Source organism: Nomascus leucogenys, chromosome 9, assembly GCF_006542625.1.
Source record: "Nomascus leucogenys isolate Asia chromosome 9, Asia_NLE_v1, whole genome shotgun sequence".
Lineage (NCBI taxonomy): Eukaryota > Metazoa > Chordata > Mammalia > Primates > Hylobatidae > Nomascus > Nomascus leucogenys.
This window is the reverse complement of record NC_044389.1, coordinates 92692933-92717811: the sequence shown is the minus strand read 5'-3', so window position 1 is coordinate 92717811 and position 24879 is coordinate 92692933. Positions and strand designations below refer to the sequence as shown.

General features: G+C 43.0%; 1 protein-coding gene across 1 annotated transcript in view; it reads right to left on the bottom strand.

The window, feature by feature from the left end:
* The window catches only part of PIP4K2A (phosphatidylinositol-5-phosphate 4-kinase type 2 alpha), a 180271-nt gene that overhangs the window by 46264 nt on the left and 109128 nt on the right, over positions 1-24879 (bottom strand). The window contains exon 4 of the mRNA XM_030819209.1: positions 11203-11355. Coding sequence (XP_030675069.1) covers positions 11203-11355 — 153 coding nt within the window. The remainder of the gene's footprint in view (positions 1-11202; positions 11356-24879) is intronic.

Sequence of the window (24879 nt, the reverse complement as noted above, 5' to 3'; positions counted from 1 at the left end):
CAGCCTGGGCGACAGAGCAAGACTCCGTCTCAAAAAAAAAAAAAAAAAGAAGACCATGTACTGGGGGCACCACAATGCCATGCTTTTAACAACCCATTATTTGACCCGGTCATTCTCTTCTTTGTAAGAGTTTAAAGCAACCTATCTATTACCCTTTTGTAAAAAACACTGTTGGCTCAACCACAAGACAATCTGAGGAACCTTTCCTTCCTCTCTTCCACATGTTTAACTTCCAGATTACAAGAATGCCGAAGTTATAATGCAGTCCCTTGGGGCCACTCTTTAGGAAAGGTGCATTTCTTTCACTTTCAACCACGGTCTAGATGTGGCTACAAGGCAATCCTTCCCCACTGGCAAAAGGATGTCATCAACACAGTTGTCCCATTCTGCGATGGTAATGTCTCGCTTTACAGACTCGACAGGTGCAGTGCTCTAATGCGGCCCGGGAGGCTCCTTTGTAGAATGGATGAGTCTGCCAACCCCTGTCTGCAGCCACTTTGAAGTCCCAAGGCAGATGAGGCTGCAAATGGACCAAACACTGAACAACGCTGGCCGTCCCGTGTGTGGCTCAGAAATTAAGAGCCCACACCAGATAAGTGGGCTTATTCTCCTGTGAGAGCACAGGCAGCATGAACACAATACCGAAGGGTGTTCCTTTCAGCGGCTCCTCGAGCAGGGCTTTTCCCCTGAGGCATTCCTCCTGGTGGCACAATGCTCACCTGTCATTTCCACCTGTCTGACTCTGCAGGTCACCTGTAGCTAAGACCTCCACTCACATCAAACAGCAGCTCTGCCTGGCACCTGGAGCGGAGGCTTCTAGATGCCTGCGATGCAGCCATGGCATTGAGCTTCCATCTGAATAGGTGCTGAAAATCTACTCTCAAACTTTATAAAAGTGAACCTGATTACCACCAATTCTTCTTGTATTTGCTATGAGTAGCAAGTATATTATTCTTGGGGTCGGCTTTCCTATTCTCAGTGTTAAACTCACTGCATTACCTATGCTTGCATTTTAAAATATTGTTTTTGCCCAGTTACTTGGGAGGCTGAGGCAGGAGGGTTGCTTCAGCCCAGGAGTTCGAGATCAGCCAGGGCAACACAGGGAGATCCTATTTCAAAAAAAAAAAAAATTAAAATATTCCTTTTATTAAGCACTGTTCACTTCTGCACTGTCACAGCTGGCCACCTCTTGTCACTTCCCTTCATTACTTACCACATGATAGCTTCTGTTAATTCTAAGAGTGCTTTCAGAAACTTTCCTATTTGCTGGCTTTATTTTTTAATTTTTCTCATCTGTAACATGCATTTCCAACACTAACAGTTTTCACTTTTTTCTTTTTTTAAAAAACAATTTGCTTACAGCTGGGCATGGTGGCTCATGCCTGTAATCCCAGCACTGGGAGGTTGAGGCAGGAGGATCGCTTGAGTCCAGGAGTTTGAGACCAGCCTAGGCAACAAGGCAAAACCCCATCTCTATAAAAAAAATAAAAGAAATGAGCCAGGTATGGTGGCACATGCCTGTATTCCCAGCTACTTGGGAGGCTGAGGCAGGAGGATCACTTGAGGCTAGGAGGCTGAGGCTGCAGTGAGCTGTGTTTGCGCCACTGTACTCCAGCCTGGGCTACAGACCAAGACCCTGTCTCAAAAAAGAAAAAAAAAAATACTTATAAATGATGTCGTCAGCAAAGGTAAAGTTTCTCCCTTCCTAATTCTCCTTCAGAACTTTTTCCTGTATTACTGTGGGCTTGTTAGAAATGTAATGCAATGATAAATTAAGAGTCATGGAATTAGGCTTTCAAAAACATAAAACATAACAGCCACCAGACCTGGGTTTCCTTTGCTCTTAGGCACTCACCGAGAATAACAAGGGTTATGAAGCCCCGATTTGTTGCTCTTCTCATGGAGAATGAAATGCCATTAAGAGATTCACAGCTGACTGAAGGTTGCAGCAGAAAGGGTTCTAAGTGATGTACTGCAACAGATAAATATTTATATCTCCGCACGATAGTGTGAACCTGGGCTCCGGCTTTTGGGAATTGCTGTTATCATGTTTCACTCATTTTTTTAAAAAGCTTGAAGTGACAATTTAATATAGCATCAAATTAGTACTTCAATGTAAAGTCTTGTTTCATTTAATGTTTTTGAAAGGTTAAATTATCTGTAATCCTTACTGTGCCATGGGCTATGTTTATAGACTCTTCCTACAATATACTTCACATGAAAGAAAAGGAAAGGGAAAGGAAGGGAAGCAAAAGGAAGGGAAGAGAAGAAAAGAGAGAAGTCTAGACAGCTTGAAATTATGGATTGCTCTGGTGTACAATGACCATATAAATAAATAAATGATACAACTTCCTTTGAGTGGATGTCTTGGTATGTTTGGGGATAATGATCTGTAAATGTCAGTTAATATAATTTATTTTGATTTCAAATCGTCTTGAAGTAAAAAAAAAAAAAAAGTAAGGATGACTACATTTAAGCAAATATAACAAATGTAACAAATAAATAACATAACAAATGAAACTTTACTGCTTTTCTTAATTAAGCTTGATCAAAATCAAGCTTAAAAGGAACAAGCATTCTTCTGTAGTGTTTACACAAATTCTTAGTACTGAGATATGCAGAAATGCCTAAGTACACACAGGGATGTGCCTAATTCAATTTGTGACACACCATAATAAGGACTCATAAATAACATCATCATTAAAAATGAAATAACTTTGTAAAAAATACAATAAAGTGCTTTATCATATGTACAGATGCCATTTGTTACAAAAAGCACAGAATGGCTGCTCCATGCATGACCGTTGGCAGGGAGCTTTGACAAGCCCAAGGCCTCCTGGAGAGCCCCATCCTAGATAGGAAGCTTAGCTGGTATCAAAGGCAGGAAGGTTCCAGAATGGCCCCTGTACCCCACACACAATGGGGAGCTGGGGCCTGAGTGGCCTATGCCTGGGGCTGGGGGCGCTGAGCATTTGAGCAGGTGCACCCAAGAGCAGGTGTGCCCAGGGAGCATGTGAGGAGCTGGGATCCAAGCCAAAGTGTTGGAGGTGCTAGACAGAGCCTGTCAGGAGCACACGGGTGCAGGGACACTGAGGACATTAGCATGGTGGGGGAGTGGGCCCAGGGCCTCCCACTCCTAGCAAAACCCTTGAAGGGGGCTGACAGGGTCCAGGGCTGGGAATCCCCACCCTCCTCTTTTGCAGAAACAAAACTCTCTGAAAAAGAGCTTCCGTAAATTAGGGTCAGAGGCCTTCCCAAACATTGCAGAGGTGAAGATGAAGCTACGAGTTCAGCACGACTCTCAGACACTAAGGAAAGCAAGTGTAGCCACAGAGACGGGATGCCCAGATTCCCTCCAGGGAAGGTCGTGCTGCCCAGCTGAGGGTGTGCGGTCTGCAGAAGGCCTGCAAAGGCAGCTCCTTCTAGGTCTGCCTTCCGAGGGCAGCCTGTCATTTTGGCCCAACATAGGAGCCTCTAGGGGCATGTTCCATAGTGCCCTGCCAGGTTAGCCGAGGCTTGACTGGGCTAGCATGGCAGTCTGACTTCTCCCTCTGCACAGTCTCACTTCTTTCCTCTTCCCTACATAAGCTTTGATCCTGATCAACATCTTGACCCCAAACTGTGTCAGCATCTGGTTAGGCAAGTCACTGTGTGTGAGAGTTGGCAGACCATGACAACAAATTCAGGCCCCCAGGAATTACAGAGGTGGGAACTCTTAGGAGTAAGTTTTGAGTAGTTACGTACAAAACGTCTAAAGAAACAAAGGATGCAATTTCAGAGATGAGCATAAATCAAGAAACTATCAGGAATGAACGGTCAGATTTTGAAAAATCTTTTGGAAAACTGGAATAAAAAAGATAATTGTTGAAATTAAAAAAAAAAAAAGGATTAGAACAGTTGAAGAGACACTTAGGACTGGATGATATATTTTGAAGAATTCACCCAGAATTGGGCGGAGATGTTTGGAGATGGAAAATGGAAAAGAAAAGTTAAAGATGGGGAAGCCAGGATGAGCATGTTAAAGATGTACTTGTTGGAGGAACAGAAGGAGAGAGGTGAGGCTGAAAGAGAAAAGGACTGCGGAACTTCCAGGCCCTGGAGAAGAAGTGCTGCAGGAAAAGCTTGCTGGGGAGTGTGCTGGGCAGCTCCCCACGAAACTAGGAGGAAATGGCTGAGGACATTGGGAACAGAGGGCTACAAATGACGCCATCGGCAAGCTTCGGGGCACTTGTTGGGCCACAGGACCTCCCAAGATGACAAATACCTTCTCCTGTTTCTAAGAGAGGAGCAAGACGTGTCTGCAGCTTACAATGGCAGCAGAGGGTCTACTGGGAGCTTGTGTTTAGTCTCATAATCTGATACTTAACACAGGACTGAGAATATCCAACTATCTTCCAAATTTTAATTGATCACTCCTCCAGAAAAATGAACAAAAGAGCTCAAAAGCAGATTCAGAACTCAGTGCTCAGAATGTTGTTGTTCTAGAACACAGGAGCTGCCCTGTCACTCACAGGAGGCACATGGGCATCACCTGGGAGCCTGGTAGAACGGTGGCCTCCACAGACTCCCCGACAGCCCCTCCAGACCCACCCAGTCAGAGCCCTGATGAAAGTCTAAGAAGCACTGACGCAATGTGGAACCTTTTCTCTTTTGGTGCTATAACCCTCTCCACTCTTTTTTGTATTTACCTTTTACGGTCCCTATTTTCTCAGTTTTGCTCTACCGAAGCCTCATCCTTTGAATAGTAACACCAACGTCCCTGGCCTTCAGGAAAGGATAAGCAGATGTACTATGAGGAGATTTCAAAGAAGTCACATGCTCACCCTAAAATCCTTGAAATTTGAGGTGCTAATTAGCTTATTTAACAGGGAGTTCAGATTTTGGGGTAAAACTTCTGGATTCAACTAAAGATATTAATTGTTTCCCCAAATAAAAGGATAAGAAAGGAATTTAAGTCGATTTTTATCAATTTTACCCATTTATCGATTCAGTCACTTTGGAAAAAAAAATTAAAATGCTGCATTTCAAAAGCTATTAAAATACTCAATAATATTTTCATAAGGTATTTCTTGATCACCTACATTGCAGCTTCCCTCGGGTTACACTGTGAGTCCTATACAACTTCTGGGAGGTATATTACCAACAATACCTCTCATTTTTTTTTTTTTTTTGAGACAGAATCTTACCCAGGCTGGAGTGCAGTGACGCCATCGTGGCTCCCTGCAACTTCTGCCTCCGGAGTTCAAGGGATTCTCACGCCTTAGCCTCCTGAGCAGCTGGGACTACAGGCACACACCACCACCCCCAGCTAATTTTTTGTAGTTTTAGTAGAGACCAGATTTCACTGTGTTGGCTAGGCTGGTCTTGAACTCCTAGCCTCAAGTGATCTGTCCACCTCGGCCTCCCAAAGCACTGGGGTTACAAGCATGAGCCACTGTGTCCAGTCAATACTTTTCGATTTTAATTCGAGGTGAAGCTACATGATACCAAAGCTCCCAATGAATTCAGGTCAGTGCAGGGAAAAAGAAATTCAATCGATTTAAGAAAAAAAAATATTCAAGTAGGCAAATAGGTTTTTTACCATTTTTTTTTCCTTTTTGAAAGTTCTAACATTGTTTAGTTAATCAGCTGATAATCATCATTTATAGGACCCAAGTTTCTTACAGCCTAACAGAAATGTGAAAAGGATATTTATAGCAAAACATTATTTTCCCAACTACAAGTAAGAGAAAATCAAATGAAGTAAACAAAATTTATGGAAGTTTGCTGTGCTTAATATGAATTCTCCATTGGTCTGAGAGATGATGCTTTCCTTTCTTTGCACAGAGTCAAAACTAGGGTAGCATTTGGGCAGGAAATAAAGAATAGAGCAAGATACTGGAACTTGGGGGAAAAATCTAACTCCTTATGGCTGAAGTCTTCATAATTCTGCATCAGTGCCACAGTCTACCAGAAACCAGGCCCCCTAGTGGATTAAAAGAGTTAAGGACTGAATGCCACATTAGAATGATTTCAACACTGAGGTGTAGGAAATTAAATATGAGAATGATATTTAATTAAAAATCTTATTCAGTCACTCATTTAGCACTTCTTTTTCTTTTCTTTCTTTTTTTTTTGAAATGGAGTCTCGCTGTGTTACCCAGGCTGGAGTGCAGTGGCACAACCTCAGCTCACTGCAACCTCCACCTCCTAGGTTCAAGCAATTCTCATGCCTCAGCCTCCCGAGTAGCTGAGACTACAGGCACGTGCCACCATGCCCAGCTAATTTTTGTATTTTTAGTAGAGATGAGATTTCACCATGTTGGTCAGGCTGGTCTTGAACTCCTGACCTCAGGTGATCCACCCACCTCGGCCTCCCAAAGTGCTGGGATTACAGACGTGAGCCACTGCGCCTGGCCCATTTAGCACTTCTTATATACTAGACACTGCTGTGAGCATGTTATAAATATGAATTCACCTAATTAGCACAACACCCAAATGAAGAGGGTACTATTATCCAAATATTATAGACCAAGAGGTGTCAAAAGTATAGGTAACTTGCCCAAGGTCATGCCATTGGCCAGGGGCATGGCTGGGACCGGAAGGTGGCTGGCTGGCTCCAAGTCCTTGCTCTTGAACCACCTGCCACACCAGATTGCTGGGAAGGTCAGTGTGTCAGAAAATTAATTCTAGGAAGAATTTATTCAAATATTCAAATAACTAGCCATGTTCTACTTCTCCAGAGGCTGGCCTTGGGCAATTTTAACCCTCCAGAATATAATTCCAACTGTGGCTGCATTTCCTTAAAACAAGAAACAATAAAGGAAAAGAAAAAAAAAAAGGGCTTTTGGGTAACCCAAAGTTGTCAGAAAGTCCACGCAATTCACTCCACGGGAGAAACCCTCTATGAGAGCCTCTCATCAACTGACATGCAATTGAACAATCTGCATTACTTGTCTAGATTTGGAAGGTTCAGAAGCCCAGAGAATTCCAAGGTAAGAGCAACAACAAGCAAGAAGAAACAGAAGAACTGATGATCACTACTGAAGCAAGAGACAGAAAGTTTCTTATATACAAACCCTAAAAGTACTCCAGGCCCACATAAAGTAGGAATTGGAAAGCCTGACATATACCTCAAATACCTCTGAGCATTTCAAACCACAGGGAGAGAAACACAAAGCTTGATAGGCCTCCCTGGGTTTACCAATGACAGGCCTGTGTCCGGTCACACAGAATCACACGAGGACATGCCAGGCTGAGCCCACCACCCGGTAATATTCACCAAAATCTTGTCTGGAAGTGGCATACAAGAAGAACAGCCTGAAGAACATTCAAAGAGAAGCCAGAATGGGAGAGGGCTAGGCAGCCGGTGTGCATTATAGCCTTTCTCTGTAGAACAGCATTTACTAAATGTAAACTACACGCTGGTGTGGCCTTTGCTAATTGCTGCGGGTGTGATGTTTGTCTCGGCGGACTGCATCTTCCTTCATGAATACCTGCCAACCTGAGCAGGGTCCCAGCCCTGCCCTCAGTGAGCCTAGCAGGGGTCACCCCGAATAGATCAGTATCAAATAAGTTGTGTGAATGTTGAGACCTTTTATGAGGTTTCTGTGGAATTCTCTGATCATGGAATTAACACTGTTACTCTTCACTGCTGCTGTATTTTTAAAAACCTCTTCTATGTGAGATTTTGTTGAGATATATACGAGTGGCATGTTCATCTTTAATGGTCAACGTTTGTGTCACCCACACATTTCCTTGTCCTGAATTTGTTTTTGTTTAAATGTAATTTAAAAATGGACAAATTAGCAAAACAAATGGTGCTACACTGTGGCTGTATTTATACATGGCCTATACTGATAATCAGCAGCCTATATGGACAATTTTTTTTTAAGTTCTCTAACATTCTTGTATGTTTGTCAGCTTGTGGCAAGGATGTTGTTTTATCAGGTCAGGTGTCCTGTGTCTGCTCTGTGGGGAACTCCTTAGAGTCAACCCTGTTGGATCTTAGTACCAAGACCACTTACATTTCTCCTTGGCAACAGACTCAAAGTATCAAGCATGCTGGTCATCTTGGCATGAATATCTATGCTCATTCCAGGCTCCATTTTGTGCCTTTATCTTTCTGCCTCTTCCTTTTCTTTTTTTCATTTATTCTAGCTTGTATTTCCAACTTCTTTGAAGGCCACCTTAAATCCTTTCTGGAATAAGGTCAAGAGTGAATACATGAATACATGAATGAATGAATGAAATGCAGGTGCAGAAGCTGAGTTCAGAGATCATCCAAGAGGCAGTTCCTAACAGGTTAGGATCTATGTCTCCTGACTTCAACTTAGTGCCCTTTAAATAATTTATATTAATAATGTGATTCTCAATCATTAAGACCCTACAAATTATATTTAAAATATTCTGTTTATAAAAAGAAAAAATATAGATGTTGGATAAAGGAGACTTTTCTGAATAAAGAACACATCAAGAAGATAACAATTTTGTAGCAGTGGAACAAAAGGAAGTCTTTATACTGTTAAGGTCCCTGGGAGGTGTCAATAGACTTATTTTGATCCCACACTTATTTTATGTAACACTGGGGATATGTCAAATCCCTATGTTAGGTTACAATAACCACCCCAGAGAAAACATTTCAAATCATGATTTTTGTAGAGTCAAAGGATGCTAAACTCAAAGTTGTCATCAAGAAGTTGATACTTCAATTGCGTGTCACATTTTATTAGCATGGTATCATAGCCATTTTTTAGAACAATATGCTCTCATCAGTCATGAGATATCACTTTGCTTTGAATGTTCTGAGACAACTGAAAGAAAGTATAAAAAGAACGCATAAGTATGATATCAATTTCCAGAGGGGAAAAAATGAAAAAGTAGACAGTTTAAAAGGTGAAGAGTTAAAAGCTGCAACCTGTAATTCAGTTCATTCAGATAACAGAGCCTCACGTCTTCCACCTCACAGGTAGCATACTGGCACCTTAAAATTTCCTTTAGAATAAGAGGCAGTAGCATAAGCAGTGTAGAACAGATTTCAAAAGGAATAGATATTATAAAAGATTTATTAGATATTAAATGAATTTAGAGGATAATGATTTTAGAAAACAAACTACAGGCAGTACCAAGTTTCAAGAAACAGAATATAGCTCAAAGATTTTTACAGACTTCACTGCAAGCAAAATGCAATTGATCGTATTTGCAAAGATTGGAAGAATAAGCAACTGCCAAGAAAGAATCCATGATATTACAGCATCATGCATGAACAAAAAGTAATGCTTTTAAAGGGATGTTTAAACAGACATCTAGGAGCTCACAAGTCCAGGCCAGTGCTGCCTTCAAAGCAGATACTTAATAAGTGTGAGTGTTTATACTCGAGAATCCTTTTATTAATATATTCAGGGCCTGCGGCACTTTATTTTGAATACCCTTCGTGACAGGCAATTTTTACCTTTGGGGGATTGGGAGCTATTTAAGTGAAAAACACAGTGTGACTCTGTTATGAATGGAAAGTTTGTGTCCCCCAAAATGCTTACGTTGAAACCCTAATCCCCAAGTGATGGTATTAGGAGGTGGGGCCTTTGAGTGGTAATTAGATCATGAAGTTAGAGCCCTCATTATGTGATCAGTGCCCTTATTAGAAGTGACAGAAGAGTGCTTTTGATCCTGTCCCACCCACCCTGCCACTGCCAACACATGTGAGGATACAGTGAGAAGCTGGCTGTCTGCAAACCAGGAAGAACCTGACCACACTGGCACCCTGATCTCAGAGACTTCAACCTCTAGAACAGTAAGAAATAAATTTCTGTCATTTAAGCTACCTAGTCTATGGTTTTTTATGACAGCTCAAGCTGACTAAGATCCTAAAAGCAACAATGTGTGTATGTGTTTTAAACACCAGTTGTGAGGATGATTCCTGGGATGTTGCAAGAGCAGACATGTTCATACCATATGACTACAATTTCTCCAAGTGCCTTAGCTGTTATGTTATTTTTATACCATAGATGTTATCTTGATAATAGCGATGCTATGGCCACCACCACACATTGAGTATCTAGTGTGTGACAGACACTGTGCTAAGTACTTGACATGCAATTTCCTATTTAATCTTTAGAATCCATATTAGGTGTTATTATCCCGACTGTATAAACAAAGAAACTGTGGCTTCAAAATCCAGGCACGGTGTGGAGGCTCACACCTGTAACCTTAGCACTTTGGGAGGCCAAGATGGGAGAACTGCTTGAGCCCAAGAGTTCAAGACCAGCCTGGGCAACATAGCAAAACTCCACCTCTATAAAAACACAACTTAAAAAAATTGGCCAGGCATGGTGGTGCATACCTGTGGTCCCAGCTACTTGGGAGGCCGGGGTGGGAGGACTGCTTGAGCCCAGGAGGGTGAGGATGCAATGAGCTGTGATCATGCCACTGCACTTCAATCTGGCCACAGAGCAAGACCCTGTCTCTAAAAAACAACCAAGACCAGAAGTCACATGGTTAGTAAGTGACAGGGCTGGGATTTGAGCCCAGGATTGTCGAACGCTGGACTTCATGCTTTTATACGCCATGGTGAAGGAGGCCTCTTACAGCACGGGCTGGGCCTTGGGAACATGTGCTCTACCAGGGAAGCTTGTGCTGGAATTTACTCCAGGAGAGATAGATTGCTGCTCCCAAGGATGGTCTATTTTACCTCCAGTGATTACAATGGAATTATGCTCAGGGATGAAAAGGGGGCAAGAAGCAGACCAACACTCACCTTCTAAAATCAGAGAGCTTGCTCCATAGCAGATTGTGAATGGGGTGGGCCCTGCTGGGGCCAGGACAGAAGAACCAGTGACAGCAAAATGGGATTTGGAGGTGTAAATGGATACACATTCAGAGGTCAACACCTAATCTCTGGCACAGGCAAAAACTTCTGCGAAGTTGCCAAATCTTAAGCTGAATGATTTTAAAATCAGAGTAGTGACAACTGAAACTACTATACAAGAGTATTTAGGTTAAAAGTGTTATATAAATAATGAATGACCTTTACAGCATAAGCTTGCCTAAAGGTTAACTGCCAGGAATCTGGCCACTGTAATTTTAGAACACCGGGTTAGAGGAGATTTTTATGTGAAATGTGTTCTTCTTGTTCTCTAACTATATATTTAAATCTTTGGCCTTGGTGAGAAATTGCTATGCATGTTAACCTTCTCGGAGTTTCAAATAAAGATCCAGAAAAATTACCTGGTGGTATTTCTTCAGGATGTTGTGCATTTCGGCCACGTCTTCACTGGTAATAGTCTTGATGATGTATCTTTTGTCGTAGGAAGTGTGAAAACGAGCTCCACTGCGGGCCTGGGAGTCGTTGGGGAGGGGTGCGCTCCTGGTCAGGGAATTCTTCCCGGGTGGGGTAAGAGGGGAAGGAAGGGGGGGGAAGATAACTAGTTAAAGGTGTGGCTTTCCGATTCCCAGATAATTTGTCATCGTTGCAAGTTTTCAAAAACATTTGTGTGTGGGATAAATTGTTAAGTAGGATGACAACATTTTTACATGCATCATAACTCACGTTGCAAGCCTTTCAGATGAAATGAAAACAACTTGAATTGTACTATGATTCTAATATCCTTAAAGCAGGCTAATGTTTAGAATTATAATCAAAGTAACTTTAATCACTTAGTTCTTTTCAGAGATGGACAAGCTCTCAAAGTTTTCTTCTGAATAAAATTAGGTTCCAGTCATAAAAGAAAATTTTACCATCACTGAGCATTTCCTTACATGACAGGTATCATGCCAAGCATTTTGCACAGATTATTTCCCCCAATTCTGATAACATTCCCATGCAATGGTTACAATTGCTATCATCATTACTTTACAGATGAGGAGTTGGGGATAAGAGAGGCTTAGTATCTGGGCAAAGGGCACATAGCTAGTAAGGGAAGAGCTAGAACTCTGACTCCAGTGTGGCTGGCTCAGAATCCAAACCCTCAACTAGTAAACTACTCAACTAGTAAAGTACTTAACTTGCAGACTATGCTACCTGTGTGCCCCAGGAGGAGGAGGCAGGAGCCTGGGAGAGCGTCTTCTAAAACAGCTCCTCCTTAGGCGATTTGAATTTGGTCCATCTTCCACTCCCTACCACCATTTTTGAGAACTACTGATCTCCTGGAGGGTGGATGAGGGGCTCTGAGTAGGGGCTCTTCTGACATCATTCACTCCAAGATCTGGTTCATGCTAGTGACACTGGCTAGGTAGGTCTACCCTTCTCCTCCCATGTGACTCTTCTGTTCAGATCTCCTCTTTCTTACATCCTCCAAGAAGTCTCCTCCTTGTCCCAGCCTCCTGACAATGGCCGTCCAGGCCATGGAGTCTAGCAAACCCCTGGCCCCAAGGAAGCCTCATCTCCATCCTTGCCAACTGCTCCTGAGCAGTGACTTTCACTCCTTGCCTGGCCCTGCGGGATGGCCTGTGTGGGATTCAAAGGCAAACATGCTTTCTCTCTTTAACTTCCTCTCTAAAGTGGGCATTCAAAGGCCTCAGTGGCCAAATGCTGTCAAGTTAAGGGAACACGGATACCTTTAGAGAGGCAGGTGATAGATAGCTCTGCCCACGGATTTACAAAAGAAAGAGTGCCTTTCTGTCTAGTATATTCCAATCTCTTTATCCTTTCCTTCCTTTCTAGATGAAATCAACAGAACTGAACCACTTGAGGTAGAATCAGATTGCAGCAGTGCAGGGGTTCATGCAGGCCCTACCTATGCCTGAAGAGAAAAGTGGCCCATGAGCAAATCTTCATCTTCCAGGATTCTCACCTCACCACCCTGGCATCCCCTGCGGTGGATCACACGTTCTGCAATAGCACACCTTGATCTGAAGGCAAGCAGGCGCATCTGCCAGATGCAGAGTCCAGGCCACCAAGTAACTGAATTTGCTTTCCTTAGCTTATTAGAAAACTTGAGAGAAGGAAAAAAAAATCTACATAATCCCCAATGACTTTAAATAGCAAAACTTGGCAGTGTTCAGTTATTCTTAAGACAACTGAAATTTATTAGACGACTGAGAATGATAAAAATGACTTTCAGGATGAAAATGCCTATATTAACAAGAGTTTAATTCTTAATTACATCTTTTTTTCCTAAAACGAACAAGATCTCCTTTATACTACTTCCCACTTAGAACAAAAAGGAAGAAAATCAAAGTGAATTTCCCCTTGTGGGGTTTTAAATGCTAGCCCCAAAAAAGCAATTATTGCTCTTTGTTAGTGGTCTTACTTTTTTCTTGCAATCACTAATTTGCAAAAGGGTATTTCTTTCAAATAAAACAAGAACTCTAGGAACTGTAAGATTGCAAATTATCTTCGGGCATAAAATCAAAGTGGGAACAATCAAGTTTATGAAAGCCAGGTGGAGCAGACCAAGTGGAACAGACCTTAAACTCTGTCAAACTGACAATACGTGTAAAATAACTTTTGGGGGGATGGGGAATAGTAAAGGAGAACTGTATTTAGCACAGGATGGAATTCCAGCAGCCTCAGTTTCATAGATCGTTTTCTTATGTACATTAGATAGGACAGTATAACGTTCTCTCATGGGCCAGTGGGGTGAAATAAAATCGAAAGCTGCATAGTCAGTGCATCTCAAACTTAACAAGCAACTGAATCACCCAGGGATCATGTGAAAATGCAGATTCTGATCCAGCAGGTCAGGGGTGGGGCATTTTCAGAAGTAGATGCTGCTGCTGGAGTGGGTCTGCAGACCACACGTGAGAAACAAGGTCTACAGAATGGTGTTTACGCTGTGTTTTACTGGCATGCAGCATGTACAGTCTAGTGTATTAAGTACATTATAATTACAGACTTACTGGCACTCATGCCTTTCCCATTATATTCTCAACTCCTCTAGTTTGATTAAAATGGGAAACTTTATAGTTCAGAATGATAATTCACGGCATTTACCTTACTAATTAATTAAAGAAGGGTTCAATAGTACTATGTACAAGTACCAATACAATGTACGGGGTTTTTTGTTTTTATTTTTTGAGACAGGGTCTCACTGTGTTGCCCAGGCTGGAGTATGGTGGTGCGATCTTGGCTCACTGCAGCCTTGATCTCCTGGAGTCAAGTGATTCTCGTGCCTCTGCCTCCTGAGTAGCTGGGATTATAGGCATGTGCCACCACGCCCAGCTAATTTTTGTATTTTTAGTAGAGACAGGGTTTTGTCATGCTGGCCAAGGTGATCTCGAACTCCTGGCCTCAAGTGATCTATCTGCCTGCCTTGGCCTCCCAAAGTGCTGGGATTACAGGCATGAGCCACCATGCCCAGCCGAACGTACGGGTTTATAAAGGGCTGGAAACGTAAAAGCAAATAATGTAGGAACTCCTTAGCTCAGATACTACCTCTTCCCCAGTTTTTTGCCTTTTCTTTCAGTTTCAAAGGCATTATTATAGTCATATATGCAGACACTGGATTAGGATATCAGCCATGTCTTAACCCTGGGATAAAAAACCTTAAAAATTCGAATCTTGATTCTGTCTCAAATCACCATTTTAATAATCACATGAGTAGCCCCAGCCCACACTATCTGAATATTTTTAAGGTTCATGAATATCAAATAACCAATGAAGTTAGGAACACTGTGTCAAAACATAGAATGTACCTTTCATATCACTATGAATATAAAAATACATAAATCAAGTGTATTAAAAGCCTTATCTGATAAGCAGGAAATCAAAAGAGTTAATGCAATTCTATACAAAACGCCTGATCCTTGGAATGATTCTAAGGCCTGGGAAAATCTAACTCATTATTTCACATTTTCACAATATTCCTGTGAGAGAGGAAAAGCCAGATCCATTTTTCCCACCTCAAGATAAAGAAACTAGTGTACAATGGAGCCAAGCAATGTGCCTAAGATTCCTGTCTAAAGCTTTCTCTGAACTAACCAAAAAGGGCGATTTACAAAGATAAGACTAAACTTGTGTCATTATAATCATAGACTTTTTGTAGCCCTTAAAATGAAGTAAAATTGTTTATGTATTTTTATTTATTATCATTTACTTTCTGGCCTTCTTCCAAGGCACGAAGCAGATGTGTGTTTTTAAAGGCAGCACAGGCAGGATACGGTGGCTCATGCCTGTAGTCTCAGCACTTTGGGGGCTGGGGTGGGTGGATCACTTGAGGCCAGGAGTTTGAGACCAGCCTGGGCAACATGGTGAAACCCCGTCTCCACTAAAAATACAAAAATCAGCCAGGTGTGCTGGTGCATGCCTGTAATTCCAGCTACTTGGGAGGCTGAGGCACGAGAATTGTTTGAACCTCGGAGGCAGAGATTGCAATGAGCCGAGATCGCACCACTGCACTCCAACCTGAGCAGCACAGTGAGCCTCTGTCTCACGGAAAAAAAAAAAAAAAAAAAAAAAAAAGGCAGCATAGTGTAATGGTGAGGGCACTGGTCTGGGATCTAGAACATTCATCAGTTCTTGTAGATTGCATTTAGTCTCTTTGAGCCTCAGTTTCCGGGTCTATAAAGTGATAGAGAATAAGCCTGGGGAGAGAACAGGCTGAATTAGACCTCTACCTTGGATCTTTTATGACTCTAAAAATGGATTTACTCAGCCAGGCGCAGTGGGGCACGCCTGTAATCCCAGCACTTTGGGAGGCCAAGGCGGGCAGATCGCCTGAGGCTGGGAGTTCGAGACTAGCCTGACCAACATGGAGAAACCCCGTCTCTACTAAAAATACAAAATTATCCAGGCATGGTGGGGCATGCCTGTAATCCCAGCTACTCGGGAGGCTGAGGCAGGAGAATCGCTTGAACCTGGGAGGTGGAGGCTGCGGTGAGCCAAGATTGTGCCATTGCACTCCAGCCTGGGAAACAAGAGCAAAACTCCATCTCAAAAAAAAAAAAAAAAAAAAAAAAAAAAAGGATTTACTCGAAGACACGACTCGTTGCTCTAGGAAATGCTGTAAAGCATGGGCCTCAGAAGGTGACTCAGGACAACCGTCCCAAGAAACAGAGTCCAATCAGAAGACAGTACAACCATCACCTCGGCAGGCGCCTAATGATGGTTTAGGACACCTGGGCTGAGATGAAAGAGAAGATGCAGTGAAAATAACACTTCACAGATTCCAGAAGTATTCAGGACAACGTCAGCTAGAATGAGCACATGAGCTCAGGGAAGGAGGTCTTATATCTTCAACATAGTCACTGTGCTGCCTCAAAACAGTCTATCTACTGACACTGAATAAGAAACTCCTCAGTGTGCTTTGTTTTGTTGCAAAGGAAAAAGGAATCACAGCATGATGTTGGATGCTTGGACAAGTTGGGAGGCCCTTGATGGAAACAGAGCTTGGGAGTGACCTTCAGGTGTCCCCAAGGGGTCCCTCCATTTATAAATAAATCTCAAAGAGCATTAGAGTTGGAAGCAACCTTGGAGATGATTCCAAACCACTCAATATACAGATAAGAAAACAGACCCAGAGAGCAGAAATGACTTGCCCAACTCAGTTCTCCAACATCAGGTGGGCTGGTGTACATGGAGGGCCCTGCAGGGGCCCTGCCCAGAGCCTCCATCTCCCCCTGCCGTGCTGCTTCCCTGCCTGGGCTCCAGAGTATGGTGGGCATTATGAAGGGACAGTCATTTTTCCATAGTGACATACACCTTCTAATGCCAAGTTAGAGTGTGAGCCAGCTGGCACAAAACCAAACCTGTCTTTAGGTTTTCGATTTTGCCAAGTAAAGTGTGTAGAAAATATCATCAATAACAGCCACAGTGCTAATGCAGTCCAGAGTCTGTTATTTACACTTTTATTAACATGTGTACAAAGCTATCTGGACTCATTCTAGGACTGTTCATTACTTTGCATTAACTGAGTAGGAAGAGTAGGAGCTGTCTTCTCTCCAGGCAGGAGCTGAGACAGATGTGTTTGTGGAATAAGCCTTCGGGACAGGAAGACCGTGCTGCTGTGCCCTGGGCCCAGAGTCAGGCACTCACACAGCGTAACACAGGGCTGAAGGAGGACCAGCACTTAGCATTTCCTGTGAGTCTTTTTGACTGTGGTGACGATGTCAACCATAAGAATTCTTCACATTTCTGACCATGTGGCCCACTGCATCATGTCTATTTAGTTTATGTGGTCTGAGAATTGTTGGAGGTTCTTGTTTTCCTCCTGTCACCGGTTTCTGCCTTTAGAAGACTGTCCCATCCACTTTTTCTGCTTAAAACTCCATAGATTTTCTTCACAAAGAATGCCAAAGTTGAAAGGAGCAATCTTTTATACTGGGAGTGCTGAATTCTGGGTTACTCTATATTCTATATGCACTCTCTATACTACTAAGCTGGGAGGATTAAAAAAAAACGAGAACAGGAAAAAAAGAAATTAAGATGAAATTTGCAAGTTAAGACCAGCTCTGCATGGAAAAAAGAAGGCCTAGAAGAAGGCACCATTTAGAAAAATTCTTTCTCTTCTCAATCACCTAATTTAAAAGGGCAAATCTGAGATGAAGCTGATCCTACCTAAGGCCTTAAAAACATCCTTTAGAGGGCTGGTTTAGTCCTCTTCATCTCCAAAGTAAAATATTCACTTTCTGGAACATTTACCCTTATCTACCTGTCTGTCTTCATGAGAAAGCAGCCAGATAAAATTACCCAGTGAAATCCACCCAGGCTTTGGAGAGATCTACTCTCATTAAAAAACAAATTCCTTGTCGTGGACACACTTGGAGAGTTACATGGTCTGCAATAAAGTGACATTATTTAAATTCAAAATTGGGGGCTGGGCGCAGTGGCTTATGCCTGTAATCCTAGCACTTTGGGAGGCCGAGGTGGGAAGATCACTTGAGGCCAGGAGTTTGGGACCAGCCTGGGCAGCATAGTAAGGCTCTGTGTCTACATAGCATTAAAAAATTAGCCGGATGTGGTGGTGCGTGCCTGTAGTTCTAGCTACAAGGAAGGCTGAGGTTGGAGGATCACTTGAGCTGAGGAGTTCCAGGATGCAGCGAGCCATGATTGCACCACTGCACTCCAGCCTAGTTGACAGAGACTCTGTTAAACAATAAAAACAGACAGACAAAATTGGGGATTCTGCACCTATCAGTTCAAAAGTGACAATAAGTTATTCCCTAAAGGCCTCAATAATAACTTACATGTTAAAAGGAGAATTTAAAATTTCACAAGGAAGCTTCAGATTGAAAATTCCCAGCCCACAAGGTCTTCCTTCTATTGCTGGCCCCTGCTCACTTCCCTGTGACCTCTCAAACCAGAGATGGGCAAAGGACATAGATGACGACAAAACAGAATGGACCCAGGAAGCAGCTTCAGAGTGTCAGGGTGATCCATCTCAACAGCAATGGGCTGAAGTAAGGGCTTTGAGTCCTCCCTCCAACTCACCCTTCCCACATCCCTTACTCTGTTATCTGATTATCTGCAAAGAAAGACAGCTGGACTTAATGGTCTCTAAGCTTCCTGCTCATTCTTCTAATTATTATTCTGCTGTCAGTTTGTAGAGACTTAGGAAATGGATGATGATTTACTATTAGTTTATGGGAAAAAAATCTAATAATAAACATGCACAAACTGCAAAAATACACTTTCTTCATTGGCTATTCCTTTTCTTCTTTCTATACATTTGATAGTTTCATATTATAAATTATGAAATTATTTAAAGTCACCTGTTCTAAATAAAAATACTGATACCATAACCCATCCCAAAAAAAAAACAACAGCCAAAATCAACTTTGGGAAAAACTGTCTCTTATTGAATAAATTAAACTAGTTTCAACCTTTTGGGAAAAAATGTCTCTGATTGAATAAATTAAACTAGTTTCAAACTCCAAGCATTCTTCTTCCTTGAGATATGACTCACACATCATATGACTCACCTATTTAAAGTATACAACTCAATAATTGTTTTTAATGTTTTCACCAAATCATGCAACCATGACCACAATCATTTTTAGAGCATTTTCATGACTCCAAAAAGAAACCTGAACCTATCTGCAATCACTCCCATTCCTTCCCCTATCCCCCAGCCTAGAAAGGCCACTGATCTTTGTCTCTATATATCTGCCCATTCTGGACATTTCATATGGATGTAACCATACAGTACACAGGTGTTTGTGATTGGCCCAAACACTGATCTTGCAAGTGCCCTAGACACACTCATCCACCATGAGGCTGTCTCAGGATGAGTGAGGTGACCTGGCAAGTGCTCTCTACTCAGGCCAGCACCCATACACAATTGCAGTGGACACATCACAGCCAATAAATGTTGCTTCTAAGTTTGCTCCTAGCATAGGGAGCTAGAGAAAAACAAACAGTTGGACAAACATTCAAGTTCTAGGGCAAAGCTGTATGATGCAGGGCAGGTAAGAGTATGACAATTTAGTTCATTTTCGCCTATTTTGCAACTTGGTGAATAAATGTACTTTTTCCCATAGCCAAATACCTTTCCTAACTTACACTATCATAGCTCAAACCACAAAAGCAGTGTTTGAGGCTCTGGTGCTATCTCGGTCCTCTCAACAGCAAATAAAGGAAGGTAATGATAGATGAAGCTCCCTCTTTAATGCCTTTTTATATTTATAACTGGAAATTTATTGTCCTTTCCCTTAAGAAAAGGATTAACGATGCTGTCCTTTCCCCCTTCCTCTAAACGTCTGCGCTGAAGATGTTTATTTCCGCAGTCGGAGGTCCAGGATTAGTGGAGCCCCCAGAAGGGGGAAGGAAACATAAATGTCAATTTAATTAGCTCATTCTTACCGCCAATCTTTTCTCTCTCTAATAAAAGTGTCCTCATTTAGTAACAGTTACTTTTCCCTGTATTTTTTAAACAACCGAGCATTTTGCATATTTAATTATCTTGAATTAATCACGTAAGTCTTGTATAATTTGTTTTTTTCCATTTTGATAGTCGTTTGTATACATTCTGCTAAAAATCATGTATGAAAAGTTTTTATTTTTAGTTGAAGGAGGGGCCACTTAAACTTTGCCATGCTCAAATATGTAAAGCCACTCTCGTATAAGGGAACATGTCAGTACCGTGCAGAACTCACGTGACAGCCATCTCCTCATGGTGGCACAGTAATAGATTCAGAGACCTGACAGCTGGGGGGCCGGAGAGAGCACTGTGTCCCTCTCCTCATGTTACGGATGAGGAAACTGAGACCCACCAGGGGTGAGTGAGTGTCTCATGGTCACAGCATCAGTCACTAAAGATCCAAGACTCAACCAGGCCTCCTAAGTTCCCGGAAATATTCTTTTCCCCAACCCTGGCTACCTGTTTCATGGACTTGAAACCTGGAAACCAATCACTGCCCTGCTGACAGCTCAGGATTACGATTACATGCCTCGAATCACACAGTCCAGGAGACAGGAGCAACTTGTCTGGAGAAGGCTGCTTTCTGGGTCTGCAGTTGACATATCTGAGTGAGCACAGATGGCCCTCTGACCTCGCCAGAGAGTTAAAGACCAACGTGTGAACTTGAACATCATCATCAAGGATTTATTAAATGCCCACTGTGTTCAAAGCCCTGTGTTAAGCTCTTGGGGAATTTCAAAGAAAATCTAAGCTGTGATCTCAAGCAAAGAATAGCTTTCATTATAGAGGGGAGCAAGACACAGTGCAATTTAACACTTATCAATAATGAAACAACTTATCAGAAAAAAAGAATATAAAAATGAAAGGCAGTGACCAACAGAGAAAGGAGCAGAGTTGCAGAAACTTCACAGAGTGCCATGAGACCATCTTTTAAAATTTCAGCTGCTGTTTGACGATGATTAAAACACCAGGGGCCCAGCCTGGGCAACAGAGCAAGACTCCGTCTCAAAAAAGAAAAACAAAAAAACCAGGGACCTGTCCCCAAGGCTCACGGTAAACACAGCGTTTAACCTGGAGAGAAGCACCCAGTGGCAAGGATGACTGACTGTCAGCTCTCTGTCAAAAGCCATGAGGCAAAACCCAAAGCAGGTTTGAGGCGGGAAACACAGGCTAACAGTAAGCCTGGGGTCCCAGGTGGGGGCAGGTGGTGGTAGGAACAGTAATTTGCTCAGCTCATAAACAGGACCTGAAACAGCGCAAGAAATGCCTGCTGATCCTGACAGGCTGTGAGGGAGCTTCCCCCATTCTATCAAGAGGCTGTCCAATCAGAGAGGGGCCTCCCTTGGGTCTCAGCCTTGGTGCCTCTCTGAGCTGGGTGGAGTTTCCTTCCAGGGCAGCTAACCTGTGAGGACAAATGGAGCAAACCCAACAGGCAACAACTGGTAATACAGGAATGACAGTGTTTAGGCATTCGAGGAGCAAGCACAGGGGTGATGGTGTAGGTTGAGCGTTAAGAGTTGGACCAAGGAGGAGTCCCACAAGCATGTCTGTGCCAATCTTCCCCACGGCTGGACCTCTGTTCCAACCTCATTCAGAGTTGTGACCCAAGATGCCCAGTGCAGGCCACAAGCCTCACCAGGTATCCCACCACCATGGCCAGTCAACAGGTCAAAACCTCAACTCCATCTTCCTTTCTATCCACCGGTAGCCCCAAACATCCCTCCCTCTGTGACCCGCATCCCTGCTCTCTTAGCCTCTCGGGTCCCAGTGCCTCTGTGGCTCTTGTCCTTTGCCACTGGCCGCTGAACCTGTGGGTTTACTTCTCTCAATGTCTTTTGAAGCTGCTCCATGCTTTACATGGTGGGTGGCAGAGGCTTGGCTCACTGGGATTTCATAGCCTCCTGATTTCCTTATCTCCCTTCTATGCGTTCTATAAATTACAATGCAGTTAGCTTTAGAAAATAAAGACCTCGGGTGGGTGCAGTGGCTCACATCTGTAATCCCAGTACTTTCGGAGGCTGAGGTGGGCAGATCCCTTGAGCCCAGGAGTTCGAGACCAGCCTGGGCAACATGTCAAAACTCTGTGTCTACAAAAAATACAAAAATTAGTTGGGCATAGTGGCACATACCTGTAGTCCCAGGTACTCAGGGGGCTGAAGTGGCAGGATCGATTGAGCCCAGGAGTTGGGTGGCTGCAGTGAGCCGAGATTGTGCCACTGTACTCCAGCCTGGGCAACAGAGTGAAACTCTGTCTAAAAAAAAAAAAAAAAGAAAGGAAGAAAAAGAAAAAAGAAAATACAGACGTCATGACATCGCCATTCCCCTGGCAAAACCCACAGGGCTGCTCGCTGGCAGCAGAATCGACCCAGTGTCCCTGGTGTCTTTGTGTCTCTTGCTATTTTAACATCTTTATCCCCCACCATTCTGCCACCATCCAAATACCTTCACATTTCATGGGCTCTCCTGCCTTCTGCTAGGGCCCAGAGGGTTCACTTCTCTTCAAAGTCCCCATTAGCCCTCACTCACTTTCTTTCACAAGTATTTCTTATTTACTTATTTATTTTTCATGTTTTTAGAGATGCTGTCTCACTATGTTGCCCAGGCTGGTCTCGAACTCCTGGGCTCAAGAGATCCTCCTGCACTGGCCACCTGAGTAGCTGGGATTACACGTGTGGCCATTGTCCTGACTGCAAATATTTCTTAAGTGCCTGGTGAGCCGAGCATTGTGCTAAACGGGGGACAGGCAGCCAGGAAACACAAACACTGCTCCTGCTCTCAGGCAGTTTAAAGTCAAAGTGAGAAATCTACAAGTGAAAGTTTCAGAGGATAGACTTGATATTCTAGAGATAAAGGCAGAATTCCCGCTGCCCCACTTCAAGTTTAGTATACACTGAAGGTCTTAACACTTTAGAATTTTATTTCTAAACTTGAAATAAGAACATCAAAAGTTTAAAATGTTAGCTTTTAAAATTAATTATTTTAAAATTAGAATTCTCTGTTACAAACACAAAGAAGAAAGGGCATCAGATGTGAATAATGAGGGATTCTAATTTAGGAGACACAGTAGGGGAAAAGCAAACCTGACATTATCCTCCACAGTGAACAAGAGGCCTCACTCTCAAATGTGTGGTCTATTTAGGTTTAACAGCATCAGCTCCCTCCTGCATAACTTTTTGGTTTCTGGGAGGCAACCCTCCTCTGGCAGCTACTAAATGTAACTGAAGCCTCTGTTTGACTTCCCAGGGCTGTTTAATGTTCTTCATGAAAATCTGCACCCCTCTTTCCAGTCTCTCTGGGTATGAACATAAGAGACGATCAAATGAGTGTAAGAGACTGGAAGGAGGGGTGCAGATTTGCATGAAGAACATTACAAATCAAGATGCTGGGTTTCTGTAAATCTCGTTAGCATCTAATACAGAATCTGGTATGCAATAGTTTTTAAAGAAAGTGATGCTTCACCCTTTCTTCTCTCTGCATTCCCTAAAACGGCTAGCACAGAGCCTGACATGTGGTAGGTACAAACAAATACTTCCACTGGATAATTATGCATGAAATCCCAGACCTCAGGGTGATCAGGGCTTAAGGGGGCAGTGGTAATGGTAGACACAGGACTGCGGCTATAGTCACAGAAGAGGCCTCCTCCCAGGCAGCATTCATCCTGAAACACACCTTTAAAATATGACGATGGATATCATGCTGGCCAAACAATGATCAGAACCCTGATGCCACACTGATTCAACCCTGAGCATATTACAAACCAATCATGCAATTTAAAAATGCCCTAATGGGCCGGGCGCGGTGGCTCACGCTTGTAATCCCAGCACTTTGGGAGGCCGAGGCGGGCGGATCACGAGGTCAGGAGATCGAGACCACGGTGAAACCCCATATCTACTAAAAATACAAAAAATTAGCCGGGCGTGGTGGCGGGTGCCTGTAGTCCCAGCTACTCGGAGAGGCTGAGGCAGGAGAATGGCGTGAACCCGGGAGGCGGAGGTTGCAGTGAGCCGAGATTGCGCCACTGCACTCCAGCCTGGGCGACAGAGCAAGACTCCGTCTCAAAAAAAAAAAAAAAAAAAAAAAAAAAATGCCCTAATGAATTGGAAAAAGTTCTGAATCTAGAAGCACTGGTTACACACATGCGCGAGCACACACACACACACACACACACACACACACAGAGGTTTACATATGTATGTTACATGGTACTGTTATTAACAATGAATATTCTAGAATTGTTCTTTGAATTTGTCTTTAACGACAAGGAAAAGTCATTTTTAAAAGATATTCCAGAAATCAAAACCAGAGGAAAGATACAAATGTTTACTGAGAAAGCAGGAATGTTTTCATTTTTCATTTCATTATCCTTTTCATTTATCTTAAAAACTTTTTAAGAAGTTTAAATTCACCAGTAGGGGTCAATTGCGTAGGTTACTTAACTATGTTCTACTTTAATCAGAGTGGTCTCCACGGACCAATACCTACTTTTTTCAGGTGTAGCAAAAAGGTGGTCACAAAAATAAGACAAGTTGGGACCACTTACCCACTTGGCTGAATGGAAAGGTCTGAATATGAGATAAACCAGACGATGGAGCCCCTAACCACCACATTGATTTAGAGCCGCTTGTCCAACATGCAAGCAGTTTGGAAAAATAAACACAGCAGGCAATGCCTGTTCTCCTTCTGCTATCCAGTGTCCTCCAAAACACTATGAGAGCCTAGGTCACTGATCCTACTTTCCAAGTCAGTTGGGAAAGAGTATTCAAAAAGCAGCTCACATTGATAAGCTCAGAAAAAGAGTTGGTTTTTTTCCGATATACGCCGTCTTCAGCAGCCAGTACCCAGGAGTGACAGAGGCAGCCGGTGGGAGACTCTACTCAGCAAAGGCACATTAGCAAGCTCCGGGAAAGGAAAACAAGGTTGCTTTTAGTCATCTGGTGCCACATGTGCCAAACGATACCTGTTACTTGGACTGGGCATGAGGATTGAACTGTCTGGGCAGTAACAATGTGCCAGGCAGCTGGAGCCCCGGGTCCTGGCCCCTGCCCGTCTGCCGCCTGAATCCCTGCAGTACACAGGGGCCTGCAAGGTGACCCTGGAGCCAGAGCTG